Source organism: Oncorhynchus masou, chromosome 13 (assembly GCF_036934945.1).
Source record: "Oncorhynchus masou masou isolate Uvic2021 chromosome 13, UVic_Omas_1.1, whole genome shotgun sequence".
Taxonomy (NCBI): Eukaryota; Metazoa; Chordata; class Actinopteri; order Salmoniformes; family Salmonidae; genus Oncorhynchus; species Oncorhynchus masou.
Genome location: NC_088224.1, coordinates 91321390 through 91342838, shown reverse-complemented (window position 1 = coordinate 91342838; position 21449 = coordinate 91321390). Strand labels below are relative to the sequence as shown.

General features: G+C 45.9%; 1 protein-coding gene across 1 annotated transcript in view; it reads left to right on the top strand.

Annotated features, from left to right (window-relative positions):
• LOC135553214 (small G protein signaling modulator 2-like) overlaps positions 1–21449 on the top strand; it is a 295429-nt gene that overhangs the window by 131830 nt on the left and 142150 nt on the right. Inside the window, 1 exon segment of the mRNA XM_064985388.1 lies at positions 8404–8572. Coding sequence (XP_064841460.1) covers positions 8404–8572 — 169 coding nt within the window.

The window sequence follows — 21449 nt, the reverse complement described above, 5'->3', positions numbered from 1 at the left end:
GCTAGGGAGGGACATGTATTTCAGCCAGCTAGGGAGGGACATGTATTTCAGCCAGCTAGGGAGGGACATGTATTTCAGCCAGCTAGGGAGAGACATGTGTTTCAGCCAGCTAGGGAGAGACATGTATTTCAGCCAGCTAGGGAGAGACATGTGTTTCAGCCAGCTAGGGAGAGACATGTATTTCAGCCAGCTAGGGAGAGACATGTGTTTCAGCCAGCTAGGGAGAGACATGTATTTCAGCCAGCTAGGGAGGGACATGTATTTCAGCCAGCTAGGGAGGGACATGTGTTTCAGCCAGCTAGGGAGAGACATGTGTTTCAGCCAGCTAGGGAGAGACATGTATTTCAGCCAGCTAGGGAGAGACATGTGTTTCAGCCAGCTAGGGAGAGACATGTGTTTCAGCCAGCTAGGGAGAGACATGTATTTCAGCCAGCTAGGGACAGACATGTGTTTCAGCCAGCTAGGGAGAGACATGTGTTTCAGCCAGCTAGGGAGAGACATGTATTTCAGCCAGCTAGGGAGAGACATGTGTTTCAGCCAGCTAGGGAGAGACATGTATTTCAGCCAGCTAGGGAGGGACATGTATTTCAGCCAGCTAGGGAGAGACATGTGTTTCAGCCAGCTAGGGAGGGACATGTATTTCAGCCAGCTAGGGAGGGACATGTGTTTCAGCCAGCTAGGGAGAGACATGTATTTCAGCCAGCTAGGGAGAGACATGTGTTTCAGCCAGCTAGGGAGAGACATGTGTTTCAGCCAGCTAGGGAGAGACATGTATTTCAGCCAGCTAGGGAGAGACATGTGTTTCAGCCAGCTAGGGAGAGACATGTATTTCAGCCAGCTAGGGAGAGACATGTGTTTCAGCCAGCTAGGGAGAGACATGTGTTTCAGCCAGCTAGGGAGAGACATGTATTTCAGCCAGCTAGGGAGGGACATGTATTTCAACCAGCTTTTGGAGGGACATGTATTTCAGCCAGCTTTTGGGAGGGACATGTTTTCCCCTTTTATTTTGATTTCGTTATGTTAGCGAGGTTGAAAGGCACGTGGTAAGCTGCTGCTAATGGATGGGTTATGACAGTCCCTGTAAAGGGACTGTTGTTTCCCTTTATAGAGATGAACAGACAACATGGCGTCTAGAAGACCTTCAGGGGCCCGTCGGGGCCGTAAAATGTAATTCTGACGTTCTCTTCTTCAACTTCCCCTCTTCAATATTTAAAAGTATTAAAGGCGCAAAACACATACACTGGTACACGCCCACACACACACTGGTACACGCCCACACACACACTGGTACACGCCCACACACACACACTGGTACACGCCCACACACACACTGGTACACGCCCACACACACACTGGTACACACCCACACACACACTGGTACACACCCACACACACACTGGTACATGCCCACACACACACTGGTACACGCCCACACACACACTGGTACACGCCCACACACACACTGGTACACGCCCACACACACACTGGTACACGCCCACACACACACTGGTACACACCCACACACACACTGGTACACACCCACACACACACACTGGTACACGCCCACACACACACTGGTACACGCCCACACACACACTGGTACACACCCACACACACACTGGTACACACCCACACACACACTGGTACACACCCACACACACACTGGTACATGCCCACACACACACTGGTACACGCCCACACACACACTGGTACACGCCCACACACACACTGGTACACGCCCACACACACACTGGTACACGCCCACACACACACTGGTACACACCCACACACACACTGGTACACACCCACACACTCACTGGTACACACCCATACACACACTGGTACACGCCCACACACTCACACACTGGTACACGCCCACACACACACTGGTACACGCCCACACACACACTGGTACACGCCCACACACACTGGTACACGCCCACACACACACTGGTACACACCCACACACTCACTGGGACACGCCCACACACACACTGGTACACGCCCACACCCACACACACACGGGTACACGCCCACACACACACACTGGTAACACCCTCACACACACTGGTACACACCCACATACACACTGGTACACGCCCACACACACTGGTACACGCCCACACACACACTGGTACACACCCACACACACACTGGTACACACCCACACACACACTGGTACACGCCCACACACACACACACTGGTACACGCCCACACACACACTGGTACACGCCCACACACACACTGGTACACGCCCACACACACACACACTGGTACACACCCACACACACACTGGTACACGCCCACACACACACTGGTACACGCCCACACACACACTGGTACACGCCCACACACACACTGGTACACGCATTCACACACACACACACTGGTACACGCATGCACACACACACACACTGGTAGGCACACATACACACCCATACTTAAGTTCATCCCTACATTCCCCTGGGTGGGCCCTGGGGGTGGAAGGGAGAGAGATTGGTGTGTGTGTGTGTGCGTGCTTGATCTTGAAGGGAGAAATTGGTGCATTGGGGATAGATTTTCAGTAATTAATTAACTCCCATCAACCGGTGGATATAATACGATATAGGCTTAGACCTAAATAGCACTCTATTTCATATTTAGTGCACTACTTTTGACAATGGTCCATTTTCAAAAGTCGCGCACTATACAGGGAATAGGGTTCCATTTGGGACGCAGATATAATAAGATATAAGATGCAGAGTTTAATACCCTGTATTAAATAACAGGGTATTAAATAACAGGGTATTAAATAACAGGGTATTAAATAACAAGGTATTAAATAACAGGATATTAAATAACAGTTGATTAAATAACAAGGTATTAAATAACAGTTTATTAAATAACAAGGTATTAAATAACAGTTTATTAAATAACAGGGTATTAAATAACAGTTGATTAAATAACAAGGTATTAAATAAAAGGGCATTAAATAATAGTTTATTAAATAACAGTTTATTAAATAAAATGTTATTAAATAACAGAGTATTAAATAACAGTTGATTAAATAACAAGGTATTAAATAACAGTTTATTAAATAACAATGTATTAAATAACAGTTTATTAAAGAACAGAGTATTAAAAAACAGTATATTAAATAACATGACATTAAAGAACAGATATTAAATAACATGACATTAGAGAACAGTATATTAAATAACATGACATTAAAGAACAGTATATTAAATAACAGTGTATTAAAGAACAGTATATTAAATAACAGTGTATTAAGGAACAGTATATTAAATAACAGTGTATTAAGGAACAGGATATTAAAGAAAAGGATATTACATAACAGTGTATTAAGGAACAGGATATTAAAGAAAAGGATATTACATAACAGTGTATTAAAGAAGTGGACATTAGATAACTGGCACGGCTTCTAGGAGTAGTGGGTGGAGGAGTCAGGCGCAGAGAGCAGGGTAGTTCAAAACGTGGATCTTTATTCCAAGACAGAGTAACGGTCATGCCATGCACAAGTGCGCATAAATACCCAGTCCAACAAACAGGTCGAAACTGTCCGGAAAAACGGTATCCACAATAATCCACCATGAACAGAACAACAAGCACAAAGCCGGCGGTCCTCCCGGGTTTAAATATCCCAAAACAAAACCCAAACAAGAAACAGGTGAAACTAAATCAGACAAAACTAAATGAAACAGAAAAGGGGATCGGTGGCAGCTAATAGGCCGACGACGACCGCCGAGCTCCGCCCCAACAGGAAGAGGCACCATCTGCAGAGGGATTCGTGACAATAACAGTGTATTAAAGAAGTGGACATTAGATAACAGTGTATTAAAGAAGTGGACATTAGATAACAGTGTATTAAAGAAGTGGACATTAGATAACAGTGTATTAAAGAAGTGGACATTAGATAACAGTGTATTAAAGAAGTGGACATTAGATAACAGTGTATTAAAGAGGTGGACATTAGATAACAGTGTATTAAAGAAGTGGACATTAGATAACAGTGTATTAAAGAAGTGGACATTAGATAACAGTGTATTAAAGAAGTGGACATTAGATAACAGTGTATTAAAGAGGTGGACATTAGATAACAGTGTATTAAAGAAGTGGACATTAGATAACAGTGTATTAAAGAAGTGGACATTAGATAACAGTGTATTAAAGAAGTGGACATTAGATAACAGTGTATTAAAGAAGTGGACATTAGATAACAGTGTATTAAAGAGGTGGACATTAGATAACAGTGTATTAAAGAAGTGGACATTAGATAACAGTGTATTAAAGAAGTGGACATTAGATAACAGTGTATTAAAGAAGTGGACATTAGATAACAGTGTATTAAATAAGTGGACATTAGATAACAGTGTATTAAAGAAGTGGACATTAGATAACAGTGTATTAAAGAAGTGGACATTAGATAACAGTGTATTAAAGAAGTGGACATTAGATAACAGTGTATTAAAGAAGTGGACATTAGATAACAGTGTATTAAAGAAGTGGACATTAGATAACAGTGTATTAAAGAAGTGGACATTAGATAACAGTGTATTAAAGAAGTGGACATTAGATAACAGTGTATTAAAGAAGTGGACATTAGATAACAGTGTATTAAAGAAGTGGACATTAGATAACAGTGTATTAAAGAAGTGGACATTAGATAACAGTGTATTAAAGAAGTGGACATTAGATAACAGTGTATTAAAGAAGTGGACATTAGATAACAGTGTATTAAAGAAGTGGACATTAGATAACAGTGTATTAAAGAAGTGGACATTAGATAACAGTGTATTAAAGAAGTGGACATTAGATAACAGTGTATTAAAGAAGTGGACATTAGATAACAGTGTATTAAAGAGGTGGACATTAGATAACAGTGTATTAAAGAAGTGGACATTAGATAACAGTGTATTAAAGAAGTGGACATTAGATAACAGTGTATTAAAGAAGTGGACATTAGATAACAGTGTATTAAAGAAGTGGACATTAGATAACAGTGTATTAAAGAAGTGGACATTAGATAACAGTGTATTAAAGAAGTGGACATTAGATAACAGTGTATTAAAGAAGTGGACATTAGATAACAGTGTATTAAAGAAGTGGACATTAGATAACAGTGTATTAAAGAAGTGGACATTAGATAACAGTGTATTAAAGAAGTGGACATTAGATAACAGTGTATTAAAGAAGTGGACATTAGATAACAGTGTATTAAAGAAGTGGACATTAGATAACAGTGTATTAAAGAAGTGGACATTAGATAACAGTGTATTAAAGAAGTGGACATTAGATAACAGTGTATTAAAGAAGTGGACATTAGATAACAGTGTATTAAAGAAGTGGACATTAGATAACAGTGTATTAAAGAAGTGGACATTAGATAACAGTGTATTAAAGAAGTGGACATTAGATAACAGTGTATTAAAGAAGTGGACATTAGATAACAGTGTATTAAAGAAGTGGACATTAGATAACAGTGTATTAAAGAAGTGGACATTAGATAACAGTGTATTAAAGAAGTGGACATTAGATAACAGTGTATTAAAGAGGTGGACATTAGATAACAGTGTATTAAAGAAGTGGACATTAGATAACAGTGTATTAAAGAAGTGGACATTAGATAACAGTGTATTAAAGAAGTGGACATTAGATAACAGTGTATTAAAGAAGTGGACATTAGATAACAGTGTATTAAAGAAGTGGACATTAGATAACAGTGTATTAAAGAGGTGGACATTAGATAACAGTGTATTAAAGAAGTGGACATTAGATAACAGTGTATTAAAGAAGTGGACATTAGATAACAGTGTATTAAAGAAGTGGACATTAGATAACAGTGTATTAAAGAAGTGGACATTAGATAACAGTGTATTAAAGAAGTGGACATTAGATAACAGTGTATTAAAGAAGTGGACATTAGATAACAGTGTATTAAAGAAGTGGACATTAGATAACAGTGTATTAAAGAAGTGGACATTAGATAACAGTGTATTAAAGAACAGGTTATTAAAAAATAATGTTATAAAGAACAGGATAGGAAATAACAGTGTATTATCAAACAATATGTTAAAGAAAAGTGTATTAAATAACAGTGCATTGAATAATAGTATATTAAAGAACAGGATTTTAAAGAACAGTGTATTGTCGTGTCTTTACTATCATTAACTGAATACTTTTAGTTTTTATCAAAGATTCTCTGTATTTAGCATTTCGTGATGAACTAATCTAATTAACTAGGCAAATGTAATTAACTAAGAAGTCGGGGCACCAAGGAAAATATTCAGATTACAAAGTTATAATTTTAATATCTGATCAATTAGTCTTCTTAATTAATTATTTATTTATTTTACCTCTTTCCAAACGTCGTAAATTGTTGGTTATCTGCACGAACCCAGTCTTCACTATGAGTCATCCATACATCAATTGTCTAAAAATAATTGATTTACTAACTAAGTAATTCACAGAAATGCATAAACAAACAGTAGATAGTTACAAGGAAATGATAACGGAGTTCCCCTAGTGGGATAAACCGGCATCGCGGGTTGGTGTACAAAATGGAAGTGGGGGTCGACTGAGATAAGACAACACTCAGTTGATAATTATAACAATTGAAATGCTAATCCTTTGCACATGAACGCTCACTCATTCGGGAGCAATTGCAATCAATATATATATTTACGGTCAGTGTGTCGTCGGGGTCTCTGTTGAAAAGTTTGTTTCTGTTGGAGAGTCTGTCCGTCCTCTCTCTCTCAGAATGGATAGTTCAGAGTGACATTCATTCATGTCCTTATAGAATCAATGTTTTGACAGTTGTCGGTCTTCGCGTTCAATGATACCGAATTCCTAGCTGCAGACTAGTAATTAATATCAAAGACTTGTTTTTATTCTGTTGGTATCGATAGTCTAAGAGTTTAACCACGTGGGATGGTTAAAAGATTCAGCAGTCTGGTCTCAAACCTTGGCCCTCTCATTATTGAGGTAAGCTGGTCTGCAACCGTTGTCCTCTCGTAATTGAGGGAAACATGGTCTGTTGAGAAATTCTCAAGGTGGAGTTTTTATTCGGAATTGCAGAAAAAGCTGTCTCATGATGCCAGGTCCTAACTGTTTGAATGATGTCTGTGAGTATAACAGAACTTATAGTCAGGCAAAAAAAATCCAACCAGGAAGTGGGAAATCTGAGGTTTGTAGTGTTTGGTTTACTGGGCTAAACGTGCGAACAAAAACGAGGTATTTGAACATATATGATGGACTTTATCGAACAAATCAAACATTTATTACTGGGATTCCTGGGAGTGCATTTTGATGAAGATCATCAAAGGTAAGTTAATTAATATTTATGTTATTTCTGACTTCTGTTGACTCGACAACATGGTGGATATCTGTATGGCTTGATTTGTTGTTGGTAGAGCTTTTTTGAAATCTGACACAGCGGTTGCATTAAGGAGAAGTGTGGTGTATCTATAATTCCATGCATAATAGTTGTATCTTTGATCAATGTTTGGTGTGCTTTTGTCGTAAAGCCTTTTTGAAATCAGACACTGTGGTGGGATTAACAACAAGTTTATCTTTAAAATGGTGTAAAATACTTCTATGTTAGAGGAATTTTAATTCTGAGATTTCTGTTGTTTTGAATTTGGCGCCCTGCACTTTCACTGGCTGTTGTCATGTTGATCCCGTTAGAGGGATTCAAGCCATAAGAAGTTTTTAACAACAGGATATTTAGTAACAGGATATTAAATAACAGTGCATTCAAGAAGAGTGTTTTTATCTGGGATCCACTTCCTCTGTCTCCCTCCACCTCTCTTCCTCCACCTCTCTTCCTCCACCTCTCTTCCTCCACCTCTCTTTCTCCACCTCTCTTCCTCCACCTCTCTTTCTCCACGTCTCTTCCTCCACGTCTCTTCCTCCACCTCTCTTCCTCCACCTCTCTTCCTCCACCTCTCTTCCTCCACCCCTCTTTCTCCACCTCTCTTCCTCCACCTTTCTGTCTTCACTCTCTCCTGTTTCATCTTTCTCCCTCTTCCCTTTCTCTTTCTCCCTTTTGCCATCATCCTCTTTGCTACTCTCCATCCATCTCTCTCTTTCCCTCTCTTTCCCTCTCTCACCCTCATCATCTTTGCTGCTCTCCCCTCCCCTCTCTCTTTCCCTCTCTCTCCTTTTTCACCCTCATCCTCTTTGCTGCTCTCCATCCATCTCTCTCTTTCCCTCTCTCTTTCCCTCTCTCTCCTTTTTCACCCTCACCTCATCCTCTGCTGGGGAGAATGAGATGAAATGCGAAAGACACATTTCTGTTGCTCGTGTAGTAAATGGACAATAAAGTAATCTTCCCTCTCTCTCTTTCTCTCTCTATCCCTCCCTCCCTCCCCCTCTCTCTCTCTTTCTCTCCCTCTCTCCTCCAGGCACCATCGAGGCGTGTCTGAGCCACCTGTTGAAGCGGCGAGCGGCGGGCTTCCTGCGTAGCGACAAGATCGCAGCCCTTTTCACCAAGATCGGCAAGGTCAACGCCACGGCGGGAGAGGTGTGTCAGAAGGTCCAGGAGCAGCTCACACAGCAGGCAGAGGTCACCAGGTACCGATTGACCTACTCTATGACCTTTGAACTTTTACCTCTTACACCTGACCTCATAGCACTACCTGCAAAACCACAACCGGAGAAATACAGGAAAAATATGGGAATTCAGTGATGTGGTATTATGTAGCAATACATCTATGGTCTCATGTTTTACTTCCCTATTTACACACTGACAGTGTAGCATGGTAACACCACACAGTGTAGCATGGTAAAACCACACAGTGAAGAGGCAGTGTAGCATGATAACACCACACAGTGTAGCATGGTAACACCACACAGTGTAGCATGGTAACACCACACAGTGTAGCATGGTAACACCACACAGTGAAGAGACAGTGTAGCGTGGTAACACCACACAGTGTAGCATGGTAAAACCACACAGTGAAGAGGCAGTGTAGCATGATAACACCACACAGTGTAGCATGGTAACACCACACAGTGTAGCATGGTAAAACCACACAGTGAGGAGACAGTGTAGCATGGTAACACCACACAGTGTAGCATGGTAACACCACACAGTGTAGCATGGTAACACCACACAGTGTAGCATGGTAACACCACACAGTGTAGAGACAGTGTAGCATGGCAAAACCACACAGTGTAGCATGGTAACACCACACAGTGTAGCATGGTAACACCACACAGTGTAGCATGGTAACACCACACAGTGAAGAGACAGTGTAGCGTGGTAACACCACACAGTGTAGCATGGTAAAACCACACAGTGAAGAGGCAGTGTAGCATGGTAACACCACACAGTGTAGCATGGTAAAACCACACAGTGAGGAGACAGTGTAGCATGGTAACACCACACAGTGTAGCATGGTAACACCACACAGTGTAGCATGGTAACACCACACAGTGTAGCATGGTAACACCACACATTGTAGAGACAGTGTAGCATGGCAAAACCACACAGTGTAGCATGGTAACACCACACAGTGTAGCATGGTAACACCACACAGTGTAGCATGGTAACACCACACAGTGAAGAGACAGTGTAGCGTGGTAACACCACACAGTGTAGCATGGTAAAACCACACAGTGAAGAGGCAGTGTAGCATGGTAACACCACACAGTGTAGCATGGTAACACCACACAGTGTAGCATGGTAAAACCACACAGTGAGGAGACAGTGTAGCATGGTAACACCACACAGTGTAGCATGGTAACACCACACAGTGTAGAGACAGTGTAGCATGGCAAAACCACACAGTGTAGCATGGTAACACCACACAGTGTAGCATGGTAACACCACACAGTGAAGAGACAGTGTAGCATGGTAAAACCACACAGTGTAGCATGGTAACACCACACAGTGTAGAGACAGTGTAGCATGGTAACACCACACAGTGTAGAGACAGTGTAGCATGGTAACACCACACAGTGTAGCATGGTAACACCACACAGTGTAGCATGGTAACACCACACAGTGAAGAGACAGTGTAGCATGGTAAAACCACACAGTGTAGCATGGTAAAACCACACAGTGAAGGGACAGTGTAGCATGGTAAAACCACAGTGTAGAGACAGTGTAGCATGGTAAAACCACGCAGTGTAGCATGGTAACACCACACAGTGTAGCATGGTAAAACCACACAGTGTAGCATGGTAACACCACACAGTGTAGCATGGTAAAACCACACAGTGAGGAGACAGTGTAGCGTGGTAAAACCACACAGTGTAGCATGGTAAAACCACACAGTGTAGCATGGTAACACCACACAGTGAAGAGACAGTGTAGCATGGTAAAACCACACAGTGTAGCATGGTAACACCACACAGTGTAGCATGGTAAAACCACACAGTGTAGCATATTAAAACCACACAGTGTAGCATGGTAAAACCACACAGTGAAGAGACAGTGTAGCATGGTAACACCACACAGTGTAGCATGGTAAAACCACACAGTGTAGCATGGTAAAACCACACAGTGTAGCATGGTAACACCACACAGTGTAGCATGGTAACACCACACAGTGTAGCATGGTAACACCACACAGTGAAGAGACAGTGTAGCGTGGTAAAACCACACAGGGTGGTCACCCATAAAATTATTAAATTAATTCAAAAGTTATACAAATATGTCCAAACCTCTTGTCTCTTCCATATATGGTTAAAAAGTTACCGATGAATTTAGCAGGATTTAGAATCAATGGAATGACATCACAGCATGATCAAAATGTGGTGACTGCTCCATAGAACCCTGTGACACTGCTCCATAGAACCCTGTGATACTGCTCCATAGAACTCTGTGACACTGCTCCATAGAACCCTGTGACACTGCTCCATAGAACCCTGTGATACTGCTCCATAGAACTCTGTGACACTGCTCCATAGAACCCTGTGACACTGCTCCATAGAACCCTGTGATACTGCTCCATAGAACTCTGTGACACTGCTCCATAGAACCCTGTGACACTGCTCCATAGAACCCTGTGATACTGCTCCATAGAACTCTGTGACACTGCTCCATAGAACCCTGTGACACTGCTCCATAGAACCCTGTAATACAGCTCCATAGAACCCTGTAATACAGCTCCATAGAACCCTGTGACACTGCTCCATAGAACCCTGTGACACTGCTCCATAGAACCCTGTGACACTGTTCCATAGAACCCTGTGACACTGCTCCATAGAACCCTGTGATACTGCTCCATAGAACCCTGTGACACTGCTCCATGGAACCCTGTGACTCTGCTCCATTGAACCCTGTGACACTGCTCCATAGAACCATGGGACACTGCTCCATAGAACCCTGTAATACAGCTCCATAGAACCCTGTGACACTGCTCCATAGAACCCTGTGACACTGCTCCATAGAACCCTGTGACTCTGCTCCATAGAACCCTGTGACACTGCTCCATAGAACCATGTGACACTGCTCCATAGAACCCTGTAATACAGCTCCATAGAACCCTGTGACACTGCTCCATAGAACCATGTGACACTGCTCCATAGAACCTTGTGACACTGCTCCATAGAACTCTGTGACACTGCCCCATAAAACCCTGTGACACTGCTCCATAGAACCCTATGACACTGCTCCATAGAACCCTGAGACTGCTCCATAGAACCCTGTGACATTGCTCCATAGGACCCTGTGCCACTTCTCCATTGAACTCTGTGACACTGCCCCATAAAACTCTGTGACACTACTCCATAGAACCCTATGACACTGCTCCATAGAACCCTGTGACATTGCTCCATAGGACCCTGTGCCACTTCTCCATTGAACCCTGTGACACTGCTCCATAGAACCCTGTGACATTGCTCCATAGAACCCTGTGCCACTTCTCCATAGAACCCTGTGCCACTGCTCCATAGAACCCTGTGCCACTGCTCCATAGAACCCTGTGATGCTGTTCCGAGGCAGAACTGAGCTAACTTCGAATGTCAACTGACAAGTTAACTAGTGGCTGCAGGTTCGTGAGTGAAAACATGGCTTTTTCTAAATGAAATCCACTGAATACAAAACTAAATGGGGACTAAATATATAGTTATTTACAAAGATAACAGACTGAATTTCAATATCCACCCTCTGTGGAGACAACCTGTTCCTGTTTTCATTGTGTATTTCTGAGTCTTTCCCTTTAAATCGCCATAGAAACGGCCCCTCTCAATGTAGATTGATTGCGGTTACAGACAATGAAAGCCAAGGATCTGGAGGTGGAAATGACAAAAGTATCAAGTTGATTTTGATTGGTCCAACCAGCTGTAAATTCGAATGGTACCACCTCCCAACACCAAATATGGAAGAGATACAACCGAGAGTGGCGCAGTCTTAACTCTCAACGGTCACAGCAAATGAACGTTCTTTATGTCATCAACACTGTCAAGTACAGGTATATTAACGTTATAATATTATAGAGAATAATCTAATGATTCATTCTAGGTCATTTATAATGACATGGGGCATATAAAACTACGCTTTGACATTCATTTCATAGCACCCCCTTTGAATTGCCCTGGTTTTCTCTACATTGTACAGTATTGAGTGAACGCCCAATACACAGTGAAGAAGACTAACTAAATCAATATTGGTGAGTCTCTTCCTACACCTGTCCAGGTGTGTGTTTACCCGAGCCCAGCGTCTATTTGTGTGTACACACACACTTCGATAAGCTGCTACACATGGCCACTGAGCACTCTGGGACTGAGAGGGAAGCTGGGCTTAATGGAGGAAGAGATGGGGGGAGGGGGTTGGGACAGAGAACACACACACACACACTCTTCCTGTATCTCCTCCCTCCTCCTCTCATCTTGTCTTGTCGCAGTCATACAGCTGTGAATGTACAAACAGAATATGTAGATTGTATTGTAGATTGTTGTAGAGCGATGTGGGGCTGTGTCCCAAATGAAATGTTGTTTAGTGGTATATAGCTGTATCGCCCCCGAGCACCCCCTCCAATAACACATCACTCTCAATCTCCGCCACCTCTCCTCACCTCCCCCACCTCTCCTCACCTCCCCCACCTCTCCCCACCTCACCTCCCCCACCTCTCCTCACCTCCCCCTCCTCTCCTCTCCTCACCTCCCCCACCGCACCTCTCCTCACCTCTCCTCACCTCCCCCACCTCTCCTCACCTCCCCCACCTCTCCTCTCCTCACCTTCCCCAACCGCACCTCTCCTACTCTCCCCACCTCTCCTCCCCCACATCACCTCTCCTCCCCCACAACACCTCTCCTCCCCCACCTCTCCTCACCTCCCCCTCCTCTCCTCTCCTCACCTCCCCCACCGCACCTCTCCTCACCTCTCCTCACCTCTCCTCACCTCCCCCTCCTCTCCCCACCTCTCCTCCCCCACAGCACCTCTCCACCCTCACATCACCTCTCCTCCCTCACATCACCTCTCCTCCCTCACATCACCTCTCCTCCCTCACATCACCTCTCCTCCCTCACATCACCTCTCCTCCCCCACCTCTCCTCTCCTCCCCCACCTCTCCTCTCCTCACCTCTCCCACCGCACCTCTTCTACCCTCCCCCCTCTCTCCTCACCTCCCCCACCTCTCCTCTCCTCACCTCCCCCACCTCTCCTCTCCTCATCTCCCCCACCTCTCCTCACCTCCCCCAGCTCTCCTCACCTCCCCCACCTCTCCCTCACCTCCCCCACCTCTCCCCACCTCACCTCCCCCACCTCTCCCTCACCTCCCCCTCCTCTCCTCTCCTCACCTCCCCCACCGCACCTCACCTCTCCTCACCTCACCTCCCCCACCTCTCCTCACCTCCCCCACCTCTCCTCTCCTCACCTTCCCCAACCGCACCTCTCCTACTCTCCCCACCTCTCCTCCCTCACATCACCTCTCCTCCCCCACAGCACCTCTCCTCCCCCACAGCACCTCTCCTCCCCCACAGCACCTCTCCTCCCCCACATCACCTCTCCTCCCTCACAGCACCTCTCCTCCCCCACAGCACCTCTCCTCCCTCACATCACCTCTCCTCCCCCACAGCACCTCTCCTCCCCCACATCACCTCTCCTCCCTCACAGCACCTCTCCTCCCCCACAGCACCTCTCCTCCCCCACAGCACCTCTCCTCCCCCACATCACCTCTCCTCCCTCACAGCACCTCTCCTCCCTCACATCACCTCTCCTCCCCCACATCACCTCTCCTCCCCCACATCACCTCCTCCCCCACAGCACCTCTCCTCCCCCACAGCACCTCTCCTCCCCCACATCACCTCTCCTCCCTCACATCACCTCTCCTCCCCCACATCACCTCTCCTCCCCCACATCACCTCTCCTCCCTCACAGCACCTCTCCTCCCCCACAGCACCTCTCCTCCCCCACAGCACCTCTCCTCCCCCACATCACCTCTCCTCCCCCACAGCACCTCCTCCCTCACATCACCTCTCCTCCCCCACAGCACCTCTCCTCCCCCACAGCACCCTCTCCTCCCCCACAGCACCTCTCCTCCCCCACAGCACCTCCCCCACATCACCTCTCCTCCCCCACAGCACCTCTCCTCCCCCACAGCGGCTCTCCTCCCTCACATCACCTCTCCTCCCCCACAGCACCACTCCTCCCCCACAGCACCTCTCCTCCCCCACATCACCTCTCCTCCCCCACAGCGGCTCTCCTCCCTCACAGCACCTCTCCTCCCCCACATCACCTCTCCTCCCCCACAGCACCTCTCCTCCCCCACAGCACCTCTCCTCCCCCACAGCACCTCTCCTCCCCCACCCCACCTCTCCTTCCTCCCCGCCCTCTCCTCCCCCACAGCACCTCTCCTCCCCCCTCTTGCACTGAGATGCGGTGCCTTAGACTGCTGCACCCCTCACCCATCCTGCCTCTCCTTCCCCTCAACCATCCTCTCCTGTCCTTCCCCACTTCTCCTCCCCCTTCCCCCATCTTCCCCTCTCATCCCCCCTCAGCTCTCCTTCCCCCTCACTCATCCTCAGGACTCCATTGCTCGGTTACTCCCGTTGCCATGGCGACATCATCATTGTACCGTGACCATCATCGCTGGAGAGAGAAAGAGGAAAAAGGGAGAGGAGGAGAGAGATAAGAAAGAGAGAGAGGAATGTGAGAAGAACAGACAGATGAGAGAGGTGAGAGTGTGTGAGATAGCAGAGAGAGAGAGAAGAGAAAAGAGAAAGATTTTTATTTTATTGAGAAAAAAAATCTTTATTTGGCCCAAATACTTACATCATTAAAACAAACTTTATTTCATTTTAACAGACTGGAAAGTTAAAATCAAACCCCCCATCCACCACACATAGAACCCCCCTCTGACGCCCCATACCCCAACAAAGTCCCCCAGACAGTTCACCAGCCCCCCCCCATAGACAGTTCACCAGTCCCCCCCCAGTTCACAGTCCCCCCACAAGTATGGTTCATCCTTGGGAGCAATTTCCAAACGCCTGAAGGTACCACATTCATCTGTACAAAGAATAGTACGCAAGTATAAACACCATCTGTCTCCCAGAGATGAACGTACTTTTCAAATCAATTCCAGAACAGCAGCAAAGGACCTTGTGAAGATGCTGGAGGAAACAGGTACAAAAGTATCTATATCCACAGTAAATCGAGTCCGATATCGACATAACCTGAAAGGCCGCTCAGCAAGGAAGAAGCCACTGCTCCAAAACCGCCATAAAAAAGCCAGACTACGGTTTGCAACTGCACATGGGACAAAGATTGTACTTTTTGGAGAAACGTCCTCTGGTCTGTTGAAACAAAAGTAGAACTGTTTGGCCATAATGACCATCGTTCTGTTTGGAGGAAAAAGGGGGAGGATTGCTAGCTGAAGAACACCACCCCAACTGTGAAGCACGGGGGTGGCAGCATCATGTTGTGGGGGTGCTTTGCTGCAGGAGGGACTGGTGCACTTCATCATGAAGTAGGAAGATTATGTGGATATACTGAAGCAACATCTCAAGACATCAGTCAGGAAGTTAAAGCTTGGTCGCAAATGGGTCTTCCAAATGGACAATGACCCTAAGCATACTTCCAAAGTTGTGGCAAAATGGCTTAAGGACAACAAAGTCAAGGTATTGGAGTGGCCATCACAAAGCCCTAACTTCAATCCTATAGAACATTGTGGGGAGAACTGAAAAATTGTTTGCGAGCAAGGAGGCCTACAAACCTGACTCAGTTACACCAGCTCTGTTCACCCAACTTAATGTGGGAAGCTTGTGGAAGGCAACCCAAAATGTTTGACCCAAGTTAAACAATTTAAAGGCAATGCTACCAAGTACTAATAGAGTTTATGTAAACTTCTGACCCACTGGGAATGTGATGAAAGACATAAAAGCTCAAATAAATCATCCTCTCTACTATTATTCTGACATTTCACATTCTTAAAATAGTGCTGATCCTAACTGACCAAAGACAGGGAATTTTTACTAGTATTAAATGTCAGGAATTGTGAAAAACAGAGTTTAAATGTATTTGGCTAAGGTGTATGTACACTTCCAACTCAAGTGCCAGTAAGACCTCGGACAACAGACAACTGCCAAGCTACAGTATACTGTTACCATATGGTCTGAGAAACCACTAGGGCAGATCTGGGAGCCCAGAACCCTGTTATAGCTCCAGAACCCTGTTCCAGTTCCAGAACCCTGTTATAGCTCCAGAACCCTGTTATAGCTCCAGAACCCTGTTATAGCTCCAGAACCCTGTTATAGCTCCAGAACCCTGTTATAGCTCCAGAACCCTGTTCCAGTTCCAGAACCCTGTTATAGCTCCAGAACCCTGTTATAGCTCCAGAACCCTGTTATAGCTCCAGAACCCTGTTCCAGTTCCAGAACCCTGTTATAGCTCCAGAACCCTATTCCAGTTCCAGAACCCTGTTATAGCTCCAGAACCCTGTTATAGCTCCAGAACCATCTTCCAGTTCCAGAAAGAACCCTGTTCCAGCTCCTGAATCCTGTTATAGCTCCAGAACCATGTTATAGCTCCAGAACCCTGTTATAGTTCCAGAACCCTGTTCCAGTTCCAGAACCCTGTTATAGCTCCATAACCCTGCTCCAGTTCCAGAACCCTGTTCCAGCTCCAGAACCCTGTTATAGCTCCAGAACCCTGTTCCAGTTCCAGAACCCTGTTATAGATCCAGAACCCTGTTATAGATCCAGAACCCTGTTCCAGTTCCAGAACTCTGTTATAGTTCCAGAACCCTGTTATAGTTCGAGAACCCTGTTATAGTTCGAGAACCCTGTTCCAGCTCCAGAACCCTGTTCCAGCTCCTGAATCCTGTTCACTCATACACTACAGCCCTCCTATTCCTGTCTCTTACTGAACTCATACACTACAGCCCTCCTATTCCTGTCTCTTACTGAACTCATACACTACAGCCCTCCTATTCCTGTCTCTTACTGAACTCATACACTACAGCCCTCCTATTCCTGTCTCTTACTGAACTCATACACTACAGCCCTCCTATTCCTGTCTCTTACTGAACTCATACACTACAGCCCTCCTATTCCTGTCTCTTACTGAACTCATACACTACAGCCCTCCTATTCCTGTCTCTTACTGAACTCATACACTACAGCCCTCCTATTCCTGTCTCTTACTGAACTCATACACTACAGCCCTCCTATTCCTGTCTCTTACTGAACTCATACACTACAGCCCTCCTATTCCTGTCTCTTACTGAACTCATACACTACAGCCCTCCTATTCCTGTCTCTTACTGAACTCATACACTACAGCCCTCCTATTCCTGTCTCTTACTGAACTCATACACTACAACCCTCCTATTCCTGTCTCCAGTTATTGCAGCCCACTCTTGAAGCCTCCATTAAAAGGGATGAAAAGGAAAAGCAAGAAACCCAACAGAGGGAACAGATATCCCCCTGTGATGCATGATCAGACCCATCACAATGAGACCCATCACAATGAGACCCATCACAATCAGACCCATCAGGATCAGACCCATCACAATGAGACCCATCAGGATCATACCCATCACAATGAGACCCATCAGGATCATACCCATCACAATGAGACCCATCACAATGAGACCCATCAGGATCATACCCATCACAATGAGACCCATCACAATGAGACCCATCAGGATCATACCCATCACAATGAGACCCATCAGGATCATACCCATCACAATCAGACCCATCACAATGAGACCCATCAGGATCAGACCCATCACAATCAGACCCATCGGGATCAGACCCATCACAATCAGACCCATCACAATCAGACCCATCACAATCAGACCCATCACAATCAGACCCATCACAATGAGACCCATCACGGTCAGACCCATCGGGATCAGACCCATCACAATGAGACCCATCACAATCAGACCCATCGGGATCAGACCCATCGGGATCAGACCCATCACAATGAGACCCATCACAATCAGACCCATCACAATCAGACCCATCAGGATCAGACCCATCACAATCAGACCCATCACAATCAGACCCATCACAATGAGACCCATCACAATCAGACCCATCGGGATCAGACCCATCACAATGAGACCCATCATGATCAGACCCATCACAATGAGACCAATCGGGATCAGACCCATCACAATCAGACCCATCACAATCAGACCCATCACAATGAGACCCATCACAATCAGACCCATCACAATCAGACCCATCATGATCAGACCCATCACAATGAGACCCATCACAATCAGACCCATCACAATGAGACCCATCACAATCAGACCCATCGGGATCAGACCCATCACAATGAGACCCATCACAATCAGACCCATCACAATCAGACCCATCGGGATCAGACCCATCACAATCAGACCCATCACAATGAGACCCATCACAATTAGACCCATCGGGATCAGACCCATCACAATGAGACCCATCACAATGAGACCCATCACAATCAGACCCATCACAATCAGACCCATCAGGATCATACCCATCACAATCAGACCCATCACAATGAGACCCATCACAATCAGACCCATCGGGATCATACCCATCAGGATCATACCCATCACAATCAGACCCATCACAATGAGACCCATCACAATCAGACCCATCGGGATCAGACCCATCACAATGAGACCCATCACAATGAGACCCATCACAATCAGACCCATCGGGATCAGACCCATCACAATGAGACCCATCACAATCAGACCCATCACAATGAGACCCATCACAATGAGACCCATCACAATCAGACCCATCGGGATCAGACCCATCAGGATCAGACCCATCACAATGAGACCCATCACAATGAGACCCATCACGGTCAGACCCATCGGGATCAGACCCATCACAATGAGACCCATCACAATGAGACCCATCACAATCAGACCCATCGGGATCAGACCCATCACAATGAGACCCATCGGGATCATACCCATCAGGATCATACCCATCACAATCAGACCCATCACAATGAGACCCATCACAATCAGACCCATCACAATCAGACCCATCGGGATCAGACCCATCACAATGAGACCCATCAGGATCATACCCATCACAATCAGACCCATCACAATGAGACCCATCAGGATCATACCCATCACAATCAGACCCATCACAATGAGACCCATCACAATCAGACCCATCGGGATCATACCCATCAGGATCATACCCATCACAATCAGACCCATCACAATGAGACCCATCACAATCAGACCCATCGGGATCAGACCCATCACAATGAGACCCATCACAATCAGACCCATCGGGATCAGACCCATCACAATCAGACCCATCGGGATCAGACCCATCACAATGAGACCCATCACAATCAGACCCATCACAATGAGACCCATCACAATTAGACCCATCACAATGAGACCCATCACAATGAGACCCATCACAATGAGACCCATCACAATCAGACCCATCACAATCAGACCCATCATGATCAGACCCATCACAATCAGACCCATCACAATGAGACCCATCACAATCAGACCCATCACAATGAGACCCATCACAATCAGACCCATCACAATGAGACCCATCACAATCAGACCCATCGGGATCAGACCCATCACAATGAGACCCATCACAATGAGACCCATCACAATCAGACCCATCGGGATCAGACCCATCACAATGAGACCCATCACAATCAGACCCATCACAATGAGACCCATCACAATGAGACCCATCACAATCAGACCCATCGGGATCATACCTATCAGGATCATACCCATCACAATCAGACCCATCACAATCAGACCCATCAGGATCAGACCCATCACAATGAGACCCATCACAATGAGACCCATCACGGTCAGACCCATCGGGATCAGACCCATCACAATGAGACCCATCACAATGAGACCCATCACAATCAGACCCATCGGGATCAGACCCATCACAATGAGACCCATCGGGATCATACCCATCAGGATCATACCCATCACAATCAGACCCATCACAATGAGACCCATCACAATCAGACCCATCACAATCAGACCCATCGGGATCAGACCCATCACAATGAGACCCATCAGGATCATACCCATCACAATCAGACCCATCACAATGAGACCCATCAGGATCATACCCATCACAATCAGACCCATCACAATGAGACCCATCACAATCAGACCCATCGGGATCATACCCATCAGGATCATACCCATCACAATCAGACCCATCACAATGAGACCCATCACAATCAGACCCATCGGGATCAGACCCATCACAATGAGACCCATCAGGATCATACCCATCACAATCAGACCCATCACAATGAGACCCATCACAATCAGACCCATCAGGATCAGACCCATCACAATCAGACCCATCACAATGAGACCCATCACAATCAGACCCATCACAATCAGACCCATCATGATCAGACCCATCACAATCAGACCCATCACAATGAGACCCATCACAATCAGACCCATCGGGATCAGACCCATCACAATGAGACCCATCACAATGAGACCCATCACAATCAGACCCATCGGGATCAGACCCATCACAATGAGACCCATCACAATCAGACCCATCACAATGAGACCCATCACAATTAGACCCATCGGGATCAGACCCATCACAATGAGACCCATCACAATGAGACCCATCACGGTCAGACCCATCACAATGAGACCCATCACAATCAGACCCATCGGGATCAGACCCATCACAATGAGACCCATCGGGATCATACCCATCAGGATCATACCCATCGGGATCAGACCCATCACAATGAGACCCATCACAATCAGACCCATCACAATGAGACCAATCGGGATCATACCCATCAGGATCATACCCATCACAATGAGACCCATCACAATGAGACCCATCACGGTCAGACCCATCGGGATCAGACCCATCACAATGAGACCCATCACAATGAGACCCATCACAATCAGACCCATCAGGATCAGACCCATCACAATGAGACCCATCACAATGAGACCCATCACGGTCAGACCCATCGGGATCAGACCCA